This window comes from Leptonotus elevatus, chromosome 1 (assembly GCF_054856555.1).
Source record: "Leptonotus elevatus isolate MCC_2025b chromosome 1, RoL_Lele_1.0, whole genome shotgun sequence".
In the NCBI taxonomy this organism is placed as follows: Eukaryota; Metazoa; Chordata; class Actinopteri; order Syngnathiformes; family Syngnathidae; genus Leptonotus; species Leptonotus elevatus.
Window position 1 is genome coordinate 20,715,495 of NC_141239.1, and position 26,336 is coordinate 20,741,830.

General features: G+C 40.3%; 3 protein-coding genes across 4 annotated transcripts; all 3 read left to right on the top strand.

Annotated features, from left to right (window-relative positions):
* The first annotated feature begins 750 nt into the window (after positions 1 to 750).
* Positions 751 to 8,006, top strand: h2bk1 (H2B.K variant histone 1). 2 transcript variants are annotated; one of them, XM_086082779.1, is made up of 3 exons: positions 751 to 788; positions 6,355 to 6,457; positions 7,770 to 8,006. In XM_086082779.1, the coding sequence occupies exons 1-3, from the start codon at positions 751 to 753 to the stop codon at positions 8,004 to 8,006; spliced, it is 378 nt and encodes a 125-aa protein (XP_085938905.1). The 2 variants fall into 2 exon arrangements, with proteins under 2 accessions (XP_085938905.1, XP_085938914.1); XM_086082788.1 differs by lacking the exon at positions 751 to 788 and having other exon boundaries at positions 6,344 to 6,457.
* A 6,209-nt stretch (positions 8,007 to 14,215) lies between these two features.
* Positions 14,216 to 22,219, top strand: asb10 (ankyrin repeat and SOCS box containing 10). The gene is made up of 5 exons (XM_086083272.1): positions 14,216 to 15,065; positions 15,757 to 16,024; positions 17,019 to 17,523; positions 19,371 to 19,484; positions 21,562 to 22,219. The coding sequence occupies exons 1-5, from the start codon at positions 14,738 to 14,740 to the stop codon at positions 21,745 to 21,747; spliced, it is 1,401 nt and encodes a 466-aa protein (XP_085939398.1). The 5' UTR covers positions 14,216 to 14,737; the 3' UTR covers positions 21,748 to 22,219.
* Positions 22,220 to 23,901: 1,682 nt separating this feature from the next.
* Positions 23,902 to 25,939, top strand: gbx1 (gastrulation brain homeobox 1). Its single transcript, XM_086084269.1, has 2 exons — positions 23,902 to 24,435; positions 25,307 to 25,939. The coding sequence occupies exons 1-2, from the start codon at positions 23,985 to 23,987 to the stop codon at positions 25,822 to 25,824; spliced, it is 969 nt and encodes a 322-aa protein (XP_085940395.1). The 5' UTR covers positions 23,902 to 23,984; the 3' UTR covers positions 25,825 to 25,939.
* The last annotated feature ends 397 nt before the right edge of the window (positions 25,940 to 26,336 follow it).

Genomic DNA, 26,336 nt, shown 5'->3' on the forward strand with positions numbered 1-26,336 from the left:
ATCAGCCACAAAATTTGCTGGCCCACCAGTCATCTCCCCGGAATGCCAGATGGCCATCCCAACTACCACTTGCTCACTGTGCCACGGCTAAGTAACTCACAATACACTAACTTGGTAGCAATACCAATTGAACTAAAAAGGGGAAAGCCAATCGTAACACTATGCTATTCTCCATTCTACACAGTGTTTGGACTTCTAGGGCTAGGAATGAATTGCCATATTAATGCTGGCATATTTTGCCAACAATAATGTACACTGATTATGCAAAATCATTTTATTGTGGAATAATCACCTATGATTGATGACGATAAAATGGAAATATCAATGCACCTGCAAAAAAACAAACAACAGAAAGCATGACTTGGTTCATTAAAATAAAGTACTGACTTGACTCTTGGCAGTGTTTTAGTTAGCACGCACTATGAATTGCAAAGCAACTCAATCCCATGAAACAATATTATCTCCATATTTTTCCAACAATAATGTATTATTTTGTCATAATACAGTGAATGTGATCAATGATGTATTGGAGCTCAAGTTAATGCTTAACCCGAGTCTTGGGGAGCTGGAGCAAATCAGCTGACATTGAGCAAAAAGCAGACGGTACCCTGGACTGGTCAACAGTCAAACACAAGGCACACATAAAGTAAACAAACATTCACAATCACACAATACAATATATGTATTTCAACCCCCCCCCCGGCTCCTTCCACACACACACACACACACACTTCTAGCCTCTAGTCATTTATGCCTGGTCGTGTGTCAGCGAATGGCAAGATTCAGGCTTGAACAGAAACATAACCGGGCAATTTTCATTGGGGTCAAAAGTTCACCACGCTGTGTAAAACCTTTTCATTCCGCCCAGCTCTAAACATTTAATTCAGTGGCAACCCAGGGATGTGGAATCAACATAACCATAGGTGAACTGTCAAGGATATGACCACAGCCCTCGGGGATTAAATCAATATTCTGCCCCGGTAACCAAGCACACAGACCATAGCAACCATTACAATGACGGGGTACACATGTTGCTATGCAGTTGATCTACTAAAGAGATGAAAAGAAATCGTAAATCGCCATGCTCCCACAGATGAAAATGTAACTTCATGACTTGAATGCCACACAGTTGAGATTTTAAATCCACCTACGTGAGTGTTGTCAAGAGGTAAAATGGCTGCAATTTCAGAACCACACAGCACATTCTCGCTTCAAATCAGACAACAAACAAGACAGAAGGATACCGTCAACCAATGTAATCTTGACTGTATTACGTTACATCAGGAATGTGCAAGAATGTACTGTAGCCTCGCTAACCCATTTTGGTATCGTATCCTGTGGAAAGATTAGGAAACTTTAATTTCAATTCTACACAAGCCAGTGTGCCTGTTGTTGCCGATTGCAGCATAGCCGTGGTGGACTTTCCAGCAGTAATTGGTTTTCAAGGGGATGGAGAAATGCACAGTTTAATGCAGTGAATACCAAGTAGTCGGTCTAACATTTAAGGCACCAGTGTGCACCGTTTTTGACAATCAACAAAATAATTTCAGAAAATGCAATTGTGTTCAGTACTAATGTCAATATATGCAAATACAGTGGAACCTACGACAGGGCCAGCTCTAGGTGATTTGGTGCCCTAGGCAAAAATAAATAAATTAATATATTATATTATTATTATTACATATTATTAACAACTACAAAATGTTTGCAAACTATGTACAATATATTTGTGTAAGATAAATATTAAAAAGTAATAAAAGGTGGGCATTCTGTCAATATTGACAGAAGATCCGTCAATGACGGACGTCCCTTTTGTTGACGGGAAAATTAGAAAAATGTATGAACTTGACGGATGACGGAAGGGGGTTTTCATCCGTCAATGTAGTCATCACGATGACGTAATATTGACGGACGCCCACCTCGAATACCAGAAACATTGACCGGCGCTCATTTTGCTGTGCAATCGACGAATGGCGGATTGACGGTTTATCTTGAAATAATGAAGGATTGCCGAATGACGGATGCTCAAAATGTATTGACACGCCCATTTCTGTATAAAAAACATATACAAATTTAGATCAAGTAAAACTTTGGTAGTAACAACATGATTCACAAATAGTGTGCAAAAGACTTCAGTATGCCTTTATAATGTATTTATTTACATTAAACCAGCACACAATTCTTATCTTGCATAAATTAACGTGGTTATGTGAAACAATGATTTATGCAAATCTATTTGCAGGTATCTGGACTGGACTGATCGCTTTATTTTAAAGCCAGCAAGCTTTGCCCCGCTCTGACGCGCAGAGTGGCATGGAATTTAACAGGTTACAAGCAAGCTAAGAAGCTAACGCTTTTTTCATGTTTATTTTTAGAGACAATGATGATACATGCCTCTACCCTGGGCCTGTTTTACCCTCCTCTTCCTTTCGCCGCTTTCCTTAATGCAGTACCTGAGGACTTGGACCTTTCCATTGTAAACGTTTTTGATGTATAGACAACAACACAAGCGTGCCATCCATCCATCCATCAATAGCGCTAACACTCTGAGATGATGCGCGACCCCTACCCCTGTAAACAGCAGCAGCGGGTCAGGTTCAGGGTGCCAGGTCATGATCTCGTAGTCATTTATTTGAACTTGAAGTTATGCTGTATGTGCTCATGTATGTACAACAATTTATTTTGGGAAATGTATCATATTGTGATTAGATTAATTATATATGTAGGGCTTTGTTTTATCTTTTACTTGTTTTAGTGTAAGCATTGGATAAGGGTTTATAACTTGCTCTAATATCTGTGCTTTTAAGAAAAGTGCATGTTCTGTTTATTTTCCATTATTTGTTTTCTTTCTTTTCTATCTATGATTTATTATTAAATATAATAACTTATTGTACATGATATTAGTTAGTGGGGGTAGGATTAGATAAATTCTTGTACTTCTTCCTACTCCCTTTGAACATGTAAATTCTGACTTTACTAATAATTATTTTCCTTTTTAACTTTTATTTTCTTTCTTTCACTTTTATTTTGTATTGCAGAGAACGTGATGATAACCATAGAACCACAAATTGAATTTACTAAGACGGAATTAAGTAATGAACAAACTTTATCAAAGCAGGTGCAATGTAAACAGCTTGTAGCTGAACGTCACAGCTAATGACTTCTGTGAAAATGATCAGAGAAGCCTGCCAACGTACATTTTTCCTGATGCCTCTCCATTCCAGCTAGTTTATTTTCATTTCATTATACAGTCATTAACTTTGTTTTACCCTTGTATGACAATTAGGAATACAGCATTTCTTACTGAGAATGTTGCCTGTGGACTTTGACAAATTAAGATTATTTCCTATGTCAGAACATTTTCTTGAATAATGTTATTTTTATGCTATGGGCCCTATTTTCATATAAAGGCGTCCGTGCACTCGGCGTATTTCATGCTGGGGAAAGTTTAGTTCAGCGTGTTTGTGAATTTTGAGGCTCCACCTCAATAGGCGTTTCGGCATATTCTATTGCACAATCTGGAAATCTGGCGACAAAAAGTAGACCAGATTTTAGACTCATTAAAACTAGGTCTAAGTGGTGACGCAGGCGGTATAACGCAATTTTGGTAGATTTGATCGAGGCGCAGGAAGAGAGTTTCTGAGCTCCGTGAATATGCGTGGTGGGTGTTCTGTTGCGCTGAAGTGCTGTGTTGTGATCATCCCTTTTCAAGAGACATAAAAAAACGGTATGTTTGTTGGATCCTTGACATTGCATCTCAAAGGACGCAAGCCATTTTCAACACTCAAGATTGGTGAATAATTTGTCAAATCAAAATAACACACATACGTGGGGTGGGGGGCAACTAATAGTACAGATTTTTGGAAAAATATTAAATTGACCAAATTCCCACATAAGAGGTATCGGCCCAATGCCAGCAATATACAGGACCAGTGCTGGTTCTGGCAGAGCCACTAAATTTGAAAAGGCTTAATGTAACCAGTTCATTTTTTACTTTTCTGTAAATAAAATATAAATGCAATGTTGTGCTGTACTTCTTCGTAATCTTAGTAAACTACTTTTTAGTTCTCTACTTTGCTTTTAAATGTCTTAAATCTTCAGGTTTTTTTTTTTATGTCTTCAATTGTTTTTCCTTTAAAATGTTGGATTTTGCCTTTAAAAGTTGTTATGTCACTATGTGAAGCACACTTATTTACCCTGTGTATGAAATGCACTATATAAATAAAGCTGCCTTGCTTTGCCTATACATGTTTATGTCCTTCAACATAAATACAAATTACTCAGACTTTGCTTGAAAAAAAAAAAATGCTTACGTTAACCAAAATTATGTTGTGCTCTGTGTCACCAACTCTGGCTTTTGTTACTTTCAAGGGTGTTTGCTATTCAGACTCAGAGAACTTCATTTATCTCTACATAAGATTGATCTAAAATAAACAACGACCCAATTAGTGCTGCTGAGCTTCCAGAGCACATTAATCACGTCAAGTAAAAGAAGTGAAGTCAATTCTTTATACAACGCAGGGGAGGTCGGATGATCACTTCATGACAATCAACCTCCGAGTTTATTGCAACACTCACCTCTGTTCATGAACACTGGGTTGGAAAGACATGCAAGCCGCTTGGTTTCTTTCCTCTGAAGTTGACCAAGGCCCATTCTTCTCTCTTATATTGAAAACTGGTCCATTTCTCCTGTTGCCGCCTGCAGAGAGACAGTTTAAGCCATAAGTCACAGACAACAATGGCTGTCTCCACTCTCCTGATAATTGAGTCAAATTTGAGCATTTCCACTCTTTCGCACAAAGTTAAATAGTCGGACTGTCGGACGCTGCTAAAAAAAAATAAACCGTTATCCTGAATGATGATCCTGTTGTGTGGGATGTGTTAAGATGGATTTTTCTTTCCTGGTATGCTTGGAAAATGGTAAGGGCTGAAAATTGTAAATATTAAACCTGTTCAATATTAACGATCGCAAATCCTTTGGTGTGGTCAACACTGAGCTGGTTGAAGCTAAGGCTACTGTGATGTTTTTTTTTTTGTTTTTTTGTTTTTTTTGGGGGGGGGGGGGTTATCTACTTATAAAGGCCTGAAAGAGAGCACATGCAGCAACCTAAAAGCTATACACAGTGCAGTTTTTCCATCACCCAATGTGTGTAAAGTCAAGTGCACTAAATAAAGGCCAATCAGTGGAAGTTGAAACATTGTGAGCCAAGAGCTGCTATATCTGTAGACAGTAAATAAATAAATAAATCCATCCATTTTCTTAATAGCTTGTCCTCACAAAGGTCGCGGGGGGCGCTGGAGCCTATCCCGGCTGGCTTCGGGCAGTAGGCGAGGTACACCCTGAACTGGTTGCCAGCCAATCGCAAGGCACACAGAGACCAACAACCATCCACACTCACAATTACACCTATAAATAAATTGTTTAGGCAGGTAATTCAAGTGCAACCTGGTTGTTGGATTTTTTTTATTTTATGACTTCATGTAGTGTATTAACTCCATGATGTTTGTGATTTAGCATCCTAACCATGTCTAGCACTTTGGAAGTCCGAATTAAGTACAATATAAATACAATTTCAATATTTACTTCTTATTTACTTACTTGATGTGGTTCTCTTTTACTCTGAAAATAGAGCCGAACATCCCAAAAGTGGCACAATTTAAAGCTTAACTACAAGTTTCTGGACAATGCGCCTTAGAAGAGCTAATCAGAAAGGGTTTGCAATGCATTACAACGCATACAAATGACACATTTTGATGTTGTCCAATGGGATTTAAAACATAAGATCGTAAAGCAGATACAAATAGCCTTTAATGAGTGCTAAAGCTGAATGATATCTAACTCATGTCAGGTGGAAATAAAACGCAATTCGGCAAACCACCTCTTGAGGGCAGATAAATACACAAAACATCTCGCCACTCGACCGCATTTAGCCAAGAAACGGTTCGAGCCCGCCACTTAGTGGACAAAACTACTTAGTGTATGCATTCATTGTCTTTTATTCAAATTGATCAAAACAAGTTAGATTTGAAGATTTAAAACGAGATTTTGACTTAACTTTATACCAGCTTCTTCTTCTTCTTCTTCTTCTTTTCTTTATTCCATCTTCCGTCTTCAGTGTGAGACGTTAGTGACGTTCACCAAATATGGAGCGTAGCATGCCCGTGCAAACAGGTGAGCTTCATTAGCTGCTAATTGCTGCACGCCCAATAAATGCAAGGTGTGAGAGAAACAACCTTGGGGGAATCGTTCCTAAACAACGTGTTAAACAATTGTTCAAGAAAAAGAAATACTAATAATAATTAAAAAATATATATATAATAATAATAATAATAATAATCAAAAATGACGAATGATATTTCAAAGAAGAGGGGCAGGAGTTCCGGTGAGAAAAGGGCCAAGAAAAAGGTCAAACGTAAAGAGACGTATGCCATGTACATCTATAAAGTTTTGAAACAGGTAGGCAACATCTTCAACTTTGGCTTTCTTCCCGGCTGGCCATTTGTGTCCAACACTCTTCTGTAGGTTTTTCTCTCTCTCTTTTTTTTCCAGCTGTAACTTCCCAAACTGGACATTTTATCTGATTTGTAATTTTCGACTTTGGCTCTTCAATTACCAGTCATCTTTTTTGTATTATTGTTTTGTTGTAGTTTCATTTTAGACTAAACAATTTAAAAAATATATATATATATTTTCTAAGTTTTCTACCAGGTGTTATCATTGGTCAGGTTTTTGGACAAGAGAGCAATTTCATCTAACTTTAATCTCCAAATGAAGCGTTTAATGATTTACTACAGTGGTTGTCAATCTTTTTGCAACAAATACTACAAAAAACAAACAAGTAAATAACAAATAAATAATAAGCTCTACCCTACACCCAATCATGACAAACAAAAGTTGTACAGTACCTAAATGGCTCATTAAAATGTAGAGTTTGCACAAAATTAAACGGTTGCACCTAAACGTTTAGAAACCAAAGGTTCTAAAAGAGTAGTTACTTGGGTAATGTATTGAACTAAAACGTTCAACAATTAAACTTCACTTGGGCAGTGACTATTTTATATACCACTAGAGGGAGCACGTATACCACAACACTATGAGAATCCCTGGCTTTCATGGTGCACTTGAATTACAGTGAAGCAATATGATTTTTTTATGATTTTTAAAAAGTGAAAGCTTCCACAGCTGGCTGTAGAAAGATTGCATTATTTAGCAATATGAGAAAAGGGTATTTAAAATGTTTTGTCATTTAAAAATAATGTATATTTTATACAAATGACAATAACCGTTTTAACAGTTGAAAACTTAAATGCAGTAGCCTAAAATAAACCTTTTATTATGTAAATGTTCTACAGATTATATGATATATTTTTCTATTTTGAATTTATAAATACCCACAACCAAACATAAGAAACATAATGGCGTATGAGGAGTGAACATGAAAAAAAAAATAATAATAATAATTCCTATTTTTAAATGCACTCCTACTGCAGCTGCGCCTCCTATTGCTGGCTGCCTGCTGTTCCAACCAACAAAAGGACTGTGGCAGTTTGGTCCCAAAGGCCATTTTGATTCCATTTTAGAATAAATAAATAAAAAAGAATATATATATATATATATATATATATATATATATATATATACTTTTTTTTATTTTTTTATTTTATTTTTTAAATATATGACAGTTTAAGACCTCCAATCAGATGTACTGTAGCTGAAATGGCAGTAAACTCGTAGAAGGGTGCGATAGAGTAACTTGTTTCTCTTTCAGGTTCATCCGGACACGGGCATCTCCAGCCGGGCCATGAGCATCATGAATTCGTTCGTCAACGACCTGTTCGAGAGGATCGCCACCGAGGCGTCTCGCCTGGCTCAGTACAACAAGCGAGCCACCATCACCAGCCGCGAGGTGCAGACCGCCGTCAGGCTGCTGCTGCCCGGCGAGCTGGCCAAGCACGCCGTGTCTGAGGGCACCAAGGCGGTCACAAAGTACACCAGCTCCAAGTGAGCAAATGGCCATATTGGCACCTAACAATAAATGGAGACTTGCATCTATCTAATGGCGTCATATTTGGCTCCGTAACACAACTATGCATTCACCGCTAGATGGCGTCATTGTACAGCTGTAATTTTGCCTATACGGCATCGTGTCTTTTTAAATGAGTCAAAACGGCGAAAACATTGACCTATATTTTCACATAAAACAAACAAGTGGCGGAACCTTACAAGAGGCGATGAAAGCCTTCTATAACAACATTGTCCACTTTTGTTGATGGCGGCACAGTAGCACCGAGGTTAAAGAGAAGACCAACAGGTGGCGAGTAGTTGTCAGCACACCCGGAAATGATCGCACAAGACAATTACGAACCGTTTAAAGTTATGAATGGGGTTTATCCATCTAATGACTTTGTTCAACAGCAATTTGGTATTGAAACACGTGTGTGCGTGCGTGCGAGGAAACCACTAGATACTACTATAGATTTTTGTGTTTTTTTTATTATCACAGACATTGTGGATCGATATACATGATTTGCTTCATCTGAAAGTTTTCCAATTAGGATCATTTTCTCAAGCTGTATCTTTTGGCGTAGTTTTGAAAGATATTATTGATGACTATCTGGTTAACGCCATTCTAATCCTAGTGGGGAAAATTGTACGCAAACGAGTTCGTTTCTTTTTCAAAGAGCCTTAGACTGATGAAAAATAGGAATGCTATTAAACTTATTTGTATAAATGACAAATACATGTTATGTAGAAAGCCCTAGCTTTTTCTTTTTTTAATTGTATTTTACATTGTATACTGATTCCTCTTAAAAGTTTGTAGTGTGCTATGACAAAAGCCATAATTTTTGTATGTATGTTTATCCATGATACAGATGAGTATGTTTGAAACGTTTCAATAAAAAAATATATATATACGAAAATCCAGGCATTTCTGATATTTCCGCAATGCAACGCACCTTAAACGGTGCAATGTATTGTCCGTGACAAGCATACCAGGCAGATTGTTCTAGTAATCAAATGATGTTTAATCACATTTTGAAATCAAAATTATCCTCACAAATTACGATCCAAAATCCAAGTCTTTGCAATGAGAGGAGAGTATGGGGCCTTTATTCTAGTAAAACAATTTACAAATGCGTGTTTCGATCCACAAATATGTAAAAACAATTTGTAACCGTAACCGAAGTCACAAATGCATAAAGAATCTACAAATGTGTAACTGAAGTCACAAATCTGACATAAATCTGCAAATACATAAACACATTGTTGAATGTGTATATATATATCTGACCAGTAAACACTGCACCTCTTGATTGGCTGTATTCTTACATGTGACTTTTGCTACAGTCCTGCTGTGCAAGAGTCTCAAATCCGTGTGGCGATTTGCAAATGCGTGTGGGAAGTTGTGTGGCTCCGACCACTAGGGGACGCTAGCGCCAATAATATTTCCGGTGTTGGTTGCAATCTAATGACTAGGCCAAGACAGCGTTTGTTTTGTCATGCCCCGGCCGCGGTTCATGCCTCGCTTCTCCTCTTCCAAGACTTTTCAACAAGTTTTAATTTTGTTTTGCCACTGAAAATAGGCTGTTTTTGGCATGACCTGCCTAACCTTAACCAAAACCGTCTGAGCAAGGTGTCAAGAAATTGTAGTTAACTCAATTTAAAAATAAAATGTCATAGTGGGAATTGAACCCTGGTCCTCAAGAGCCACAGTCCTGTGTGTTTTAGATGTCTCCCTCCTCCAACACAGGTGAGGCTCGTCATCAGGCTTTTCCCGAGCTTGCTGATGAGCTGATCTTTTCAATCGCCCGTGTTGGAGGAGGGACACATAAAACACGCAAAGTTAGAATTACAGTGAATAATAAATAAAAAAAAGAATAATTTCTCTGCGACAAGAAAAACGAGCAAAATGGGTCAGAGGCTAGTTTCGATTGGGTCCCCACTTGTCAGTGTGAATTGCTGCCTTCGATGCGGAAGATTCATCAGGCACTTTTGGATTCGTTAATGTTAGCTTAAATGCAATGTGTGTTAATATTTATGGCATACAGGATATATTTCTGTAAGTTCTGTGGGAACCGTATTGCGAATATATATTTTTTTAAGCAGAATTAATTTGGGAAACACTCGACTGTCCATCAATGATACGTATACCATTTAAAATTTGTAGTATTGTAGTTGAGGGTCACATGTAATATCTGACACCAGCAACTTTGCTCATGATTGTAATAAAAATGAAAGTTTTGTATTTCACACCGTTCCTCGGCTTCCCAACATTGCGCCGTCGCGTAGCGGTAGTCAATACGCTAGCTGTCTCCGTTAAGCACGCTGCTATGAAACATATTATGGATGGGTGCATTAGTGACTGATGCACAGCCTGGGCTGGCTTGCCTTGTTTTTGTGTTGCAAGCACATCATTAGAAAATGTTCCACTTGGCAGGGAAGCACGTATTAACCGCTAGCACAATGAAATGAGGTTGTGATCGATGGTTAAAGTTATCCAAGACTATTATGCTGAAATATGAACCTCCCTATTGTCACCATGAAGCAGAGAGCTATTTGCATGTTGATCAGTGCATCGAGAGACAATTGGAATCTGTGTTGCAATGTGTGGAATGGGGCCCAACGCTCAAACAATATAGAAATGTAATCACACTAGCACAGAGTAGTTCAGAGCTGTGGTTTAATTTAATGCTCTATAAATTCATTTGGGTTCTCCAGCAACATGTCAAGCATCCTAAACATTGGGCAGCCATGTTGACGGCTTTTATGGACCTATGCGTGTCATGGAAACCATTATTGATCAGCTATCAAAAGACTATTTAATGACACAAAATAAATTGAGGCTTTCATCATTTTAAATAATATGAGACCTTGATCGAGCATCATATGTCCCAGGATTCTAGTCAACCTTTGATTCATTTGAATTTCAATATTACTTTTCCATATAAAATAATGGCCATCAAATTACACTGATGAAAAGTCAAACTGTCACCATCACAAGAATTCGGAAAGCAATGGAAACTTAGCTAACAAACGGATGTGGAGACGGGATACTTCATTGAGTGTCTTAACTGTGACGCTAGTATAAGTAAGTTAACCACTGTCATTTCAAAACAACCCACCGGCGGTATACACTCTCAGCTTCTTAACGTTAAATCTGAAAAGTATGATGCAAATAAGAAATGTAGCGTTAGCCACTGTAGTGTTAGCAACTCCAGTTATCTGAATAATTTGAGTAATTCATCATGTTGGCCTATCCAGCTAGCTAGCTAGCTGGCTAACATCAAGCCCTGTTTAATAGTATACTTTTCCATTCAGATCCTTTATATACTTCTTATACTACAATTTCACTCTATAACATCTTTGTTCATCCTTACTTTAACATTAATTTGTAGTTGGTCTGCTTCCCAGTTGTTGTTGTTGTTGTTGTTGTTGTTGTTGTTGTTGTTGTTGTTGTTGTTGTTGTGGGGGCTAGGAATAAAACGATATACAGTTGACAAAAAAAAAAAAGTTTAAGAGTATCAACATTTCATATTGTCCGTATTGTTAGTACTGTATTTTGTGTCTTTGAGAGTTAATGATTCTGTCGCTGGCTCGCGTTGTATTTTGTGATGCAATGTGTTATTAGTAATAGCATGCGGGTCAACAAGCTAATGCTAGGTGTAGGGCATTACAGGTAGCATCTCTGGTTTATCATGCTAGCGTCTTTTCACAATTAAGCTTTTAAAGTGTCCTCAGATGTTTGCTGATATGTTGTCGCTTGTTAGAGTATTCACTTCTTTCAGTTATCAACAAAATTTGCGCTGCAACTATACCCATTTAATAAAACCTGACAAATATGTTCTGAAAACCTACACCACCTTTGACAATTCTGCATTAAGCTAACAACAAATTAAATTGCCAAACCATTAGCATTTGATATTACTCTAATTACATTTCATCACGCTCACAGTATATTAATCGACTCCGCAGTGTGGCAGGAGGGCTGCAGTTAAATCTCCCTCTGTATGCGTGCCACAGTACTCCAAACAGCATTAAGAGGCACATAATCAGAGGGAACTAATTGCCAATGATTGCATAAATGAAGTGGCTCGCTTTCATCAGGACTGATGTTGCCGCCTTGGGAGAAGAAGGCGCTTGACCAGAAAGCAGAAAACCCATGAAGCTATCCTGCTTGTGGCGGGTAATGTAAAGAAACCGAACATGTCCACAGGGGGGTGGGGGGCGCATGTTATTGATGTTTTTTGTTGTCATCAGAGTTGCTTCTACTTCACACACACACAAAAACACCAAGGCCAACCATTTGAGAAATGAATCTATTGAAGTCGCCGTCTTTTTTCCCCCCATTAGTAAGTGTTTAGTTCAGCGTTTTAAATAATTGTGTTACAAGGAATGATATTTAAAATACATTTGGGAGCCAATGAGGCGGGAAAGTGCCTACATGTTTTGCTGATGACACCCGGGCCATTTGGAAGACATCAAAGTAGAGAGGAGGTAGCCCCGATGCATATTATAAACTCATTATGTCTATCATTTAAAAGGATGTACTCCAGCCACAGAAAACAATATTCCTAGTCTCGGGTAATGTGTGTTCTCAAACTTGAAACGCGCTCGCCTCCAGTTTAATGTGGCATCCATTACCGAACTGTAGTATAAAATAAATGACCTCGATTTCAAAAGCAGGAAGTGTCGTTAAGGTAGCCTATAGATGGGACACAGCTAGCTTGGCGGAAGTCTTTTCAAATGGATACAGAGGCATGTCCAGAGTGAAAGTCAAATTTATGAACAAAATTTCCCTTTGAGTTCAATTTTAGACCGAAAACCAAAATGTCAATATCATAATGTAAAACCTCTATTGACTGTACAAACATAACATGTTACTATATTGTTAAGTCCTAAATCTGTCATTGATAAGCAGATGAAAGGAGGGTAATAAATGCCTATCATCAAAAAAAATTCTACACACAGATATGACATTAAATAAAAAAATATATTTAAAAAAAGCTATTGAGCTGCATGCTATTTAGTGTAATTTTGACTTTAGCATTAATTGCGACTTACAAATTCAGGTTATGTTACCACCACTGTTGTAAATTGAGGACCACCTGTAATGTAAAACATTGCTTTTTAATAAAAAGAGACAAGCAAATGGCAGCTAACTTGTCTGCAGCTAGCATAAATTGCTAGCGTTACAGTATACCTCCTTACTCAGTGCTCCTTTTTAAACAGCACAAACGGTTGGTCAATACTGACTGTCCTCTAGACGTTCTATCATCAGGAACAGAAATGGAAGTAAAATTAAACCAGTAACTGCTAAACATTGATAACCAGCATTTCTTCTTATCCTGAAACTTGATGCTTGCTAAACTGAGATCTCTGCCAGCTTGCACGATACTGTAATCACACTTTTTTTGGGACCGGAATAAATAATGACTAATAATTGTTATCTCATTTTATTATCAGTTTAATATTTATGAAAAAATTGGTTGAAACCATTTTTTTCTAAACTCAGCTTTTAAGAGTTGAGTTTATAAAAGTATGGGAAGGGAGCTCAAGACAAACGTGGACAAATCAATATTAAAATTATGCAAAAAAAAATTGTGTGCCAGTCTTGGAGTTCATAGATTTGATCCACTTGGCTAATGGCAAGGATATTGCCACAACGCTGAGAAAATGTTGGTCCATCATTCAAAAAGAGATATTAGCTGGGTGCCTGGTGAGAAGGCTCTAAAAGGCTTAATTATGCACCGTCCCTCCTCCATCAGAACACTTCACGTGGGGCAGATGCACAGCGGTGGCTAGTCATTCAGCCTAATGCGCCGATGCAGGGAGTCGTGTGGATACATAAAAGCCATTAAGACTCGTGAAAGCGCAGGAAAAATAACTAAGTAACTGAATGATATTTTACAAACAGCGCACAAACAGGCAAGCTGTAAAGGAGCAGTTGTCTTCGTAATCAGGCCGAATTTGAGCATTTTCCCTTTCTACCAATGAAAGTCAGTAAAGGCCTCAATTGTGGACAGCTCTAAAGGTAAACCTGAATCGTGATCCTGTGATGTAGGGCCCGCAATGGCAAATGTTAAATCAGTTCAAAAATCCCAAATGTTTAGATGTGAGTTGACCAAACCTTGGTCTTCGATTGTGATGTGAAATGAAGCGATAGCATTTCCTTTCAATTCTGGCCTCCTTCGCATTCTGCCTTCAAGTAAGCACTTCTCTCATCTTATGCACTTCAGAGGCTGTAGAACCCCCGGGATGATGAAAAATCACATTGCACTTGAAATCTGGAGGCAGTTATCTGTGTACTATATCAATTGGTACTTCAGATTAAGATGACCAGGCTATATTTCCCGCAGTGGTATAGAAAATTCACTTCACACCAGTACCCATGAGCGCATATTATTTTAGTTTTGAATATGATCATTTAGAAAAAAAGAAGAGTAGCATGTCATCGAAAATAGTTTTTTTATTATTAGAAGTCAGGATGGCAGCCAGACAGCAAGGCTTGATAGCTGTGTCTCCTGTAGCCAAAGGCCTGAGTGGCAACACGTGAGACGAAAATAGCTTCACGGTGTCAGTCTGCAGTGAGGGCTTCATACCAAATATCAAAACAACCAGCACTGAGCAGCTGCTAGGCAAACTGTTGACATTGTCCAGCGCGAGAGACTTTGTTTTCTCTTTTGACTCGACCTCACACATTATTTTTTTTTCTTTTGCGAGACAAAGCTGTTCAGCATGTCGCGAGGCAGCTTCGTCTTCACATCGAATGCTTTGCGGTCTCTCCAACTGGACGAGGACATGCTGGAGAGACACGAGCACAAGCAGCGCTTGGCCTCCTCTCATCTGCTGAGTCATGCTCTAAAGAAGGAGTCCTGGGACAGGACACCTTTGAGGTCCAACGTTGCGCTGAGGCCAGCCGTGTGCCGAGATGTGGTTATCCAAAACGCTGTGTACACAGGCAACCTGGAGGCTATGCAGCGCCTCTTTCCTCGAGGATCCGCCGCCGCCAGCCTCATCATCGAGCCGCAGGGCGGGGAGATGCGCTGGGTCGCCCGGGGGGAGGGTAAGAGACGACATCTGTCATCATTAGGGTTTAATTTAGGAATTCGGCACGTGGTAGGTGGCAGCCTCATTTATGAGGATTGTGTTTTCGAGAGACCGTTGACTTGTTCTGCACTTGTGATAGTATGCAAATCACGAGCAGCATGCCGCCGGGTCAAGAATTGTCATTTTGATGTTGTTCTAACCTTTGACTGGTCACTGCTTACGTGCTTGACCCAAGATTGGCTCGAATCTGCTCTGGCGTGGTTTACTGGGTCATATCACATGACCTCCTGAAATAGCCCCGTCTGCGCAAACAACACACATAGCCACGTTTATCCTCACGGAACAAGTGGCGAACTAGTTAGGCAGAAGCAATGGCTTACGTGGCGCCAAAGGTGAAGTGGCGCAAGCCAAAGACGTTTCGCAGCGACGTGATCGTCACAGCCAAGGCTACAGGTTGCGTGCTGCAGTTTTGGAACTCCCTGCTTGTGGGCGACGAGCTGACGCTGGTCAGCATAATGGACGATGACGAATACGTCTACCTGATTGACGCTACTTATGACAACAGCAACATAGACGAGTGGACCAACTTCAGGTTTAACTACAGAAGCTTGAGTAGGTTTTTCAGACGGTTACGAATACTGCCAGTGGAGAGACTGACTTTAAAATGGTTGAACCATAAATCTGATTGTCATTCTTTGTCCCGGCAGGGCTTTGGTCGCTGACATATGAGCAGGAGCTGACATCGCCACTTCACATCACGGCCGGACGAGGCTTCGCTGAGTGCCTGAAACTCCTGCTGCAACGAGGAGCCAGTGTCGACCTGGCGCCAGGTGGCATCACTGCCTTGCACGAGTCATGTGCCCACTGCGAGCCAGAGTGTACCAGACTGCTGTTGATCCACGGCGCCAACGCCAATGCTGTCTCAGAGGACGGCCGTATGCCTTTGCATTTGTGCTTCAGTCCTGAGTCCTTAGAGTGAGTATCGTGCGGAGTAAATTAAATTCAAGTTGAAACGATGAGAAAATTGAATATCATGATTGCTTTCTGGATCTGTATTTGACACCTTTGCTTATTGGTCTCAAGAATGGAAACAGGGGGGGAAAATTACGTAGTGGCAAGTTATATATACAAAAGCAGCGATGGGCACAAGTCTCGAAGCCAGGCCAAGTCCAAGTCAATGGGTTCCAAGTACAAGTCCCTGACTATGAATCCAAGTCAAGCCCTGCAAGTCCCTGACCATGAGTCCAAAACTGCCCTTGCTTGTGCTAGCGCCTTGATTCACCGAGCAGGCTACAACACGACTCAAACACATGATCCTTCTTTGAGCGGTGAAGAGATGCTACCATGCTAATCAGAAGATGTGTCCGTTGACACACAGTCTAATGTGTTTACATTACGTCAACATGAGGATGTTCGAGCAAGGTGTAAACAGCTCATCATCATCATCAACATCACAGAATACAAGGAGCCAGCGCAAGAAACGGTTTACTCTCAGAGAAGCTAACTACAGTTGTAGTGGTAAATGCTAACTGTTGGAAGTGTTATCGTTAATCTGTAACCCGTAAACCATTTCATCCATATCGCAAATTCACAGTTCTACTCCTGTGAACCTCCATCTTCAGATGTGCCAAGTCCCAAGTACCTCCTTCAGTACGGTGCGCCACCATCAAACGGTGAAGAGATGCTAGCATGCTAATCAGAAGATGTGTCTGTGAACACACAGTCTGATCTGTTTACATTACGTCAACATGTTCGAGCGAGGTGAAAACATGCTCCCTTCATCTCATTAACTGCAGATGCTATCGCTAGTAACATGTATACATCACAGAATACAAGGAGCCAGCGCAAGAAACGGTTTACTCTCAGAGAAGCTAACGACAGTTGTAGTGGTAAAACAATGCTAAATCATAAACCATTTCATCCATATCGCAAATTCACAGTTCTACTCTTGTGAACCTCCCATCTTCAGATGTGCCAAGTACCTCCTTCAGTACGGTGCCGCCATTAACGGACGCACTGTCGATGAAGACGACACTCCCTTGCACGTGGCAGCCAGGAACGGTCTGACGGACCACGTCGAGCTCTACCTGCGCTACGGAGCCGCCGTGGACAAAACCAACGACGAAGGCCTCACGCCCCTGAACGCCGCCTGCGCCCACCCGCAGGAGTTTCAGGACCTCAAGCGCTACTTCAGCTTGTGCCAGATTCTGATGAAGGCAGGGGCCGACATCCGCACTGAGGACCAGGACAAACACACACCCCTGCACCTGGCGTGCAAGAATGCCAATGCAGACTTGGTTGACCTGTTGTTAGCAAACGGGGCCAACGTTAACGACATGGACTACGGCGGGGAAGCCCCCATGCACAACATCCTCAAGGTGGTTTGCTACAAGCTTGCCCATGGTCCTGAGAGGGTTGTCCGTGCCCTGCTCAACCACGGCTCCATCCGAGTGTGGCCTGGAGCGCTTCCCAAGGTAGGAACGTTTTTGCGGTTCGGTTTTGTGCAGAATGAATTGCGCTTCTGCTGTAAACGGTCCTTGTCGGGACTTGAGGTTTTAGATCCTTTCCTACCGTGACGATGTTATGCAAATGTGTATGTCATAATCACAGTAAAAATGTGTATTTAAAATCGGGATGTCAAAATTTGTGCGTTCATTTTGAGTTAATTTAAAGTTCCTTTACCGGCTCCAGTACAGGAAAGCCTGTACAGGGGGACTCCAGTGGCAACACAGCAGACACGTCCATGTCAAAATTTAGCAGTAATAAATGTAATAATAATTCATATATTTATGGGGTCAAGTTATATTTTCCAATTTAAAAAAATACAGAATTTCATAAACTACTTCATGTTAAAGATTAGATTAAATTAGAAAAGAAGAATGCACTGAGCTGTCACCAATGTCTTACAAATGTGATTATGCCATCTAGTGGCAGATAATGACATCAATACAAATCAATATCACACTCGTTTTTTAACAGTACAGTACATCTTTTTAATTATAACTCAATTTTATAAATTATTATGAAATGGCTGTACCAATGACTAAAAATATGCAGCCATATTTCTATTAGTTGAACACTTTTTCCCACTTTTATGTTCAAAAGAGTATGAAAACCTAGACAAAAATATTTTATTGCACATTTTATTGTACATTAAAAACAGATATAAAATGTGCAATTATCGTGAGTTAACTATTGAAGTCATGTGATTAATTATGATTAAAAAATGGAATCGCCTGACACTCCTAATTTAACATTTGTAGGCCATAAACATAAAACAATCAAATGAATAAACTAAAGTAGAGTGGTGAGTGTTTGTGGTGACCGCATATTTTTAGGTCAGTGCGCCAAACTATGTCGCCGCTGTATGTTAGTACTTTTCTTAAAGGGGAAGTCAATCCCCCCAAAATTCTTGAAAATACTATGTTCTATGAAGCCCCAGTAGTCTAAATACAGTGTTCTGGTTAATATTGCATTAGTGGAATATGAGTAAAGCAGCAAAATCTAACAGTTTTTATCCATATCAGAAGGCGGCCATTTTGCGAAAATGACATCACAGTTGCTCAGGTTTCAGGTAACAACCAATCACAGCTCAGCTTCAGAAGACAGGTGAGCTGTGATTGGTCGTTGCCTGAGCCTTGCGCAACTGTGATGTCATCTTCAGTCGACAGCAAGTGGCAAAATGGCCGCCCCCTGAGATGAATAAAAACAGCTGGATTTTGCTGCATAACTCATATTTCACAAATGTAATATTAATCAGAACGTTATGTTTAGAAATTTTTAAGGTGGACTTTCCCGTTTAAGAAGAACCTCCAGTACTCCTTTGGGTTGAAATTCAGGTAGCAGCAAAGGAGTGTTGTTGTCAGGATCCCATTCTAGTTTTGACAGGAGTTTCGAGTCAATGATTAGCCAATTGCTAATTAGCCATCAAGGTGTCTCATTTTCCATCATTAGTGAGCACTGCACTTTCACCACCTTGACTCGGTCTCATTTCCAAGACCTCTCAACTTCCCGATCCTTCGCATTTCCCGACACAACGCGGAGCGCCGCCCGCGCCGCAGGAAGCAGACTCACAACTACGAGTGCACCCACGTGCACAAGACGAAACGCCCGCTTTCCTAATTAGGCAAGTGTTAATAGGAGATTAATTAGCACTAATTGCATAATTTCCAGTTAGACCCCCGGAGGGAGCCCCAATCTGTTCATTTCACAAGTGTTTAATTACTTTATTTCTTTTGAATGAATCTATGGCGCTCGCTCACAAACTCCAGATAATGGCGATAGTTTGAATCCTGTTGCGTGTTGTGCTGTTGATTGCCAGGTTCTGAGGCACTGCTGTCAATCTCCGCGCACCATTGAAGTGCTGCTCAACGCCTACAGTCACCTCAAAGTCACTGACACCTGGGTCGAGTCTGTACCCCCCGAGGTCTTTCAGGCAAGTTTACCAGTGGGTGGTAGAAACCGCGGCTTTGTACAAAATGCTGAGTAGGGTACTCACATACTGATTTGTAACATCTTAATGGATTTCTATAATATGTGGCATTTCGCACGTGGGAAGAAACGTGTGTGGCGTACTTGAGATGACACCACTTTGTCGTACTACCAAGTCTGACCTGCGAGAGGCAGCATGGTGCCACAGGACATCTCGACTGTATGAAATTTCCAAGACAGACACTAGCGCCATGGCGTTGACCACTCGCATAGGCAATTGCAATCGTAAATATGGAATTGAACAGATTTAACATGGCCCCAGCTGTTTTTTAATGAGCAAATTGGAGAGGACAAATCACCCTTAACTCAGCCCACACCAAAGGATAATTGCTCAGGATAATCGTTAACTCTTTGAGCGCCGTTCACGTGAATTGCCGTCAATGAGAATCCTGTCGAGGAGCGCCAACGGCCAGAAATTGTCATCAACTGTGTTTTTTTGTTTTGTTTTGTTTTATGGGAACGGACAAAGAAAAGTCTTGACCAGGTCTGGTTTGAACATTAAAAGCAGGGAAAGTAAAAGATAAAAAAATCAACAAAAGCCAGCAGATGGCAGCTTGGGGTCTCATTTGGATGAGATCACCATGAATCAAAACAATGCATTTTCATGAGCATGGCATTATTTGTGTGTTAATTTTGAGTTAATTTCAAGATCGTTTAACGCCACAAATTATTTTAACGCGCGATTAATGACCACCCTTTACTTGGAAAGCCTGAACTGGGGGAATTACAGGCACAACGCAGCAGACACATCCACGTCAAAATTTAGCAGTGATAAATTTAATAATAATGCATACATTTGTGGAGACATGGGTCAAGTTGTATTTTACAATTTTAAAAATGTGCAGAATTTCACAAGCTACTTCATGTTAAAGATTATAAAGCTCTTAATATGAAAAGAAAAATGCACTGAGCTGTCACCAATGTCTTACAAATGCAATTATGCCATCTAGTGGCAGAAAAATGACCTCAACACAAAATCAATATAACACTCGTTTTTTACCTTATGGTACATATTTTTGATTTTAACTTAATTTTATGAATTAATATGAAATTACTGTATCAATGACTAAAAGATGCAGCCATGTTTCTATTAGTTTAACCCCCCCCCCATGTTTATGTTAACAAGAGTATGAAAAGTTTAAAAATATATATTTTATTGTACATTTTATTGTACATTTAGAACAGATATAAAATTTGCAATTTATCGTGAGTTAACTATTGAAGTCATGCGATTAATTACAATAATTACAAAAAAATATCGGCTGACACCCCTAATGCACATACATACATACATACATACATACATACATACATGCACATACTTGCACACGCACACACTACTAAATACTACTACTGCTATAAAACTAGAGTGGAAATAGTTTGTAAAGTTTGTGAAATGTAAAATTGCTACACTCGTGATTATTTATATAGGCCACATAATTTGACCATCAAAAGCACATTTTCATTGTTGTTGGTATTTTTATTTTATTTTAAAAGGCCTGTTCAGATGTTTGAGGCGTAAAGCAAAAATTATTATAAAAGTCATTTTCACACAATTTTTTTTTTGATTTGAGTAAAACCAACCCATGTTTGACTGCCGGTTACTAAAAAATGGGATAAGGTATAAGCAAGCTTTTTATGTGATGAAAGAGATTCTAATCTTTCATTTGGTAGTTTTTGTGTGTACATTGTCATAACCACAATATTCTGGAAGCCTTGAAGGATCAATGAGAATTATGTATTTATTTATTTTAATGTGTGGCATTGAAAGAGTCAATTGATTTTTATGAAAAGAGACGAAGACCACTCAAATTAGGGCCGGTTACCGGTATAGGGGTACCACTACCTGCCATTTTAATCTGAAATATTGCCTTTAAAGATCCTACATCAACACAATGCTGATTGGCTACTTTTTTATTTTAATGTAGCTTTTAAAATACAATTAATTTACAGCAAATCAATAAATAAAAAACAAAACCTTTTTTTTCTTCTTCTTTTTTTTTGCATGTGTACTCAAGCAGGAGCACCAGGAGTTCTACGAGTCGGTCTTCTCCCTGGCACGGACTCCTCGTTCCCTGCAGCACTTGTCACGCTGCAAACTGAGGGTCTTTCTGGAAGGGAGACTCAACAAGGTGGTCCCAAAACTACACCTGCCCACCTTTATCAAGAACTACTTGCTTCTGGATTACAGAGGTTATGTCCACTAATTAAGCACTTTTAATAAGTCCTGACGAAAAATGTGACGCTGCTCGAAATCAATATCGTATGAGTTTGATTGGTCTTGACTTCAAACTTTATGCATGTTATATTTTGCACCACGGGAGGGCGCTAGAGACTTGACGTGATGAAGTATTGCGGGTAGCGCTTGTTTCCAACCATCCATCTTCTATACTGCTCGCTTCTATCTTGTTTTACCTTCGTAATTGATGAGTTTATTTCTAGTTTGTTTGTTTTTTACCTGTAAATGTTCTCATGTTGATGTGAATGTCCTACTTTGCCAGATTATCTCTAATAAACTTAAAATGGAGGAACATACAATTCCATTAGATATTTAGCAATCCAGTTAGTTGTCTTTCATTGCCCTCGTTATGTTTTGTTTTGCACAATATTTTTACACTTTTTTTTAATTATGATTTAGTGCAAAATTGTGTGAATGCTCCCTATTTTTTTCCACTGGATTTGAATGCTTTTCAAGATCGGCATACATTTGAGGAAAACACGACGGGTGTATCGTGGAAGAGTTCATTAATTTCAGTAGTTTCGTTCAAAAAGTGAAACTCACAGTTAAAGCATGTTTTCATTAATAAGCTATAAACAGTCCATCAAAAATGAATCAAATAAAACCATATTAGTTAAGGATAGTGAATCCTGGAGTTACCTTTTTGACTTGAACTGTACTGAAATAAATTACTTTTTCCATGATATTCGAATTTATTGCGATGCTCCTAAAAATTATGTTTGAACAATAAAAAAAAAAGAATGAAAGAAAGAAAAAAAAGAGTTTTATTTTAAAGTGAATTTTTTTTTTCTGAATAGTTTCCATCTTCCTCTCTCCAATGAAATCCGATTTGAATTGGTATGAATAAAATAAATACTTTCAAATATTTATTTTACATATACTTACAGTTCATTTCATACATATGAAACCATACATGCCCACAAAATAATGATGATTTTTTAAAAATGAATTGTTTTGTAATCATCATTAGCTATATAGTTAGCCAGTTTACATTTACTGTTAAAATAAATATGTAATATAAACAATTTGTATGTTTTGGAGACGCCCAATAATAGCCTACTGTACCTATTTGATTACGATACAAGGCCAAATGAGGGCAGCCTGAGTTTTGTTCTGCGGTCACGCCGCAATTATGAGCAAGAGGCTGTCCGGGGCCCTCAACTCCTAATCAGGGTGGGCTGTGATATGATGTCGGTGTCGTGCGTGCAATCACACGAGCGTTTGGAGAGCTCGGCCACCCGGGACTCAATGGGGCTAATCATCATCATCGTCGTCATCAGCTCCCGCATGGACCGCCATTTGCAAGCTGACATGATCTGACGCTGCCTCAAGACCAAAGATGTTTGTTTTTTTTTTTTGTTTTTTTTATCGTTAGCCCCAGCACAGCAAATAAAAAAATATTGCTTATTTGGTCAATTTGAAAGCATACAGATCCCCCTGCTCGAGCCCCCTTCAAATAAATGTGACTTTGGCCATGTTGCAAACCCACGCTGCAGTTGACCTCGCACATTCACGCCTTTTATCTGAATCTAATTTTCCCAAAGTATCTCTCTCCAGGGAACAATTGTTGCAGCACTTCTTTATCCGGGGCCAAACACATTGTTTGGAGGGGCCCTAAGAGAGTCAGGGGAGGTGGGGAGGGGGACATCTGCCTCTCCTCCGCCCCTCCAGACTTTAACCGAGGAGGGGGGCACAAAAGGCTTGGTTGTTTTGAATCCACGGTAATTGCTAATCATCAATCAAAATTAATAATAGCTGATTGGCTTGGTGTGGTCGACGGTGATAGAAGGGGAAGGACTTTGGTTGGAGAGAAAAAAGGGAGGGGGGTGCGAGGCGTGCAAAGGGGGGTGGGGGTCCCTACTGGGAAACGACCGCCTCTCAGGACGGCCAAAAAGTCAGAGGCTGAATAAGGAAATGAAGCGTAATTTGAGGAAGATGGATGAGCCCCCAGGGACCCGCACCCCCCTCCCCTTTTCACATGATAACCAATGCGCTCGCTCTCGCCCTCCCCTCTCTCTCTCTCACATCACAGAGGGAGGAGTTGCCAAAGAGGTATAGAGCCCAGGCAGCGTGTGTTTATGTGCCAAATAAGTCGGGCACAAAGGGGGGAGCACAAGCGGACTGCGCAAAGTTGTCATAGTTCCACTTCCGGGGATGCGGCTCAGGATCTACTTGCGAAAAGTTTGACATTTTGGGGAGAAGAAAATGCAGCGACCAGGAGGGCAAGGGACTGCCTTTTCCATCGATTCCCTCATAGGGACCCCCCAGCCCAGGCCGGGACACCTGCTCTACACGGGCTACCCCATGTTCATGCCCTACAGACCGCTGGTCATCCCGCAGGCCTTGTCGCACTCGCCTCTGTCGTCCGGGATTCCTCCGCTGGCGCCGCTGGCTTCGTTCGCGGGCCGCCTCACCAACACCTTCTGCGCCAGCTTGGGCCAAGGCGTGCCATCCATGGTCGCCCTCACCACCACCATGCCCAACTTCTCGGACCCGCCGGACACTTTTTACCCGCCGCAGGAGCTGCCGGGCCCGCGTCTGAGCGCCGCCGAGTCCGGCGCGAGGAGGCAGGAGAGCCCGCACTCTGACGAGATGCACGGCCGGGAGAAAAGCGCAGACTTGCTCAACTTCTCGGGAACTTTTCAGACGATATCAGGTAAATGTTGAGCTCATTAATTGTGCTCGTATGTTTACATACCCTGCTGAAATAGTTTGATATTATTTTTCCCCCTTTAATTTATGAGTGATGTCTGAATTCAACGGGGGCCAGCTGCATCTTCGATTATTCCGAAAGTTCTATTTAGGTTCCATTAAAAATAAAACGCGCGTGCCTGATCGTTACACAAATTCTACCAGGTTTTAGAATGTAAGCATAAGCCCAACTTTTGATGATTTAATTGATGAAAAGCTGTGCGTAAAAGCGTAATAATGTGCGTTAAAGTCATTGTGTTGTCAGAATGGCAAGGCAAAATAACGCTCGGGCACGTTGCCGGTCACGGCAAAATATCCACTTCAATATAAACGTAGCCTATATATGAGCACAACTTTTTGAGCACTTTGGATGATTTCAAGAGATGAGAAGTTGTGCGTAAAAACGTAACACGTGTGTCATGGTGTGCCATGTTAATGACAGCTTTTTGTTTCATAATTGACGACAGATTATTGAAAAGATTTGCACATTTGTATTTTATACACTTTAAAATCCACTTTTTCCAAAATATCTAATTTTGGTAGGCCTATAGCCTACAAAAAAAAAAAAAAGACCGACCAGGGACTCAACTTGGTGTTTTATATTTTTAAAAACCGTATCCAAATAAATAAATAATAGTTGTTTTGCAGCCTACTAACAAACCCAAAGAGTTGGGTAAAAGTCGATCCAATTTTTGAGGAAAATTGGGTTATTTTTGACCCAATATTTTTAAGAGCGTTAAACACATTTTATGTAGCTATATTTCCATTGTTCTATTCCTCATAAAAACATTGCTGCCCCCACTGAACTTTTTCTCGCCCCCACTTTCTCTCTCTAGGCGAGACCAAACTGTACAGTTCAGACGACGAGAAAGCGGACCTGAAGTCCGGCGAGGCCGCGTGCAGCGACCGCGACGACAGCTCGGCGGACAGCGAGAACGAGAGCTTCTCGGACGGCAACACGTGCGGGCCTCTTTCCCAGAAGGGCAAACTGAAACTGGGGCCCCACGACGCGCTGCCTCCCGGCGCCTCCTCGGCCGGCAAGAGCCGCCGGAGACGAACCGCGTTCACCAGCGAGCAGCTGCTCGAACTGGAGAAGGAGTTCCACTGCAAAAAGTACCTTTCGCTCACCGAGCGCTCGCAGATCGCGCATGCGCTCAAGCTGAGCGAGGTCCAGGTGAAGATTTGGTTCCAGAACCGCCGCGCCAAGTGGAAACGCATCAAGGCCGGCAACGTCAACAACCGCTCGGGGGAGCCCGTGAGGAACCCCAAAATTGTGGTGCCCATCCCGGTGCACGTCAACAGGTTCGCCGTGAGGAGCCAGCACCAGCAGATAGAACAAGGGACGCGGCCGTGAACGCTGTGACGTCATTAAACAGCAACAAAAACAACAACAAGAGCATGAAGCACAAACTGGAGCGAGGACTGGAAATATGCTGTCACTTTTATTTATTAATTTGTGAATATGTACATAGAAAACAAAACAGTACAAATGGGCACTATGAAAAGAATGTGTAAAGATCTTTTTTTCTTCTTCTTTTTTTATATTTATATGTCAGGTCAAAAACTTTCTGTTGTTTGCATGTCATTTTCTCATTTAGTGGTGAGTCTGTTTTAACTTCTTCTTTTTTTTGGGTCATTTTGTACAATTTGCATGTAAGAATTTGTTTTGGAATAACCACATTGGATCAAGAAACGTAAATGACCAAACAAGGGACACGTGTAAAATCTAGTGAGCTAATAAAGCCATTTATATAATCAAGTCTGATTCTACTTTGAATATTTCATTAGGACACTCATAATTCACATTTTGTGTGTAAAACAAATGAAAAATTGGGCCATAAACGTTAAAAATATATGTTATAGTTT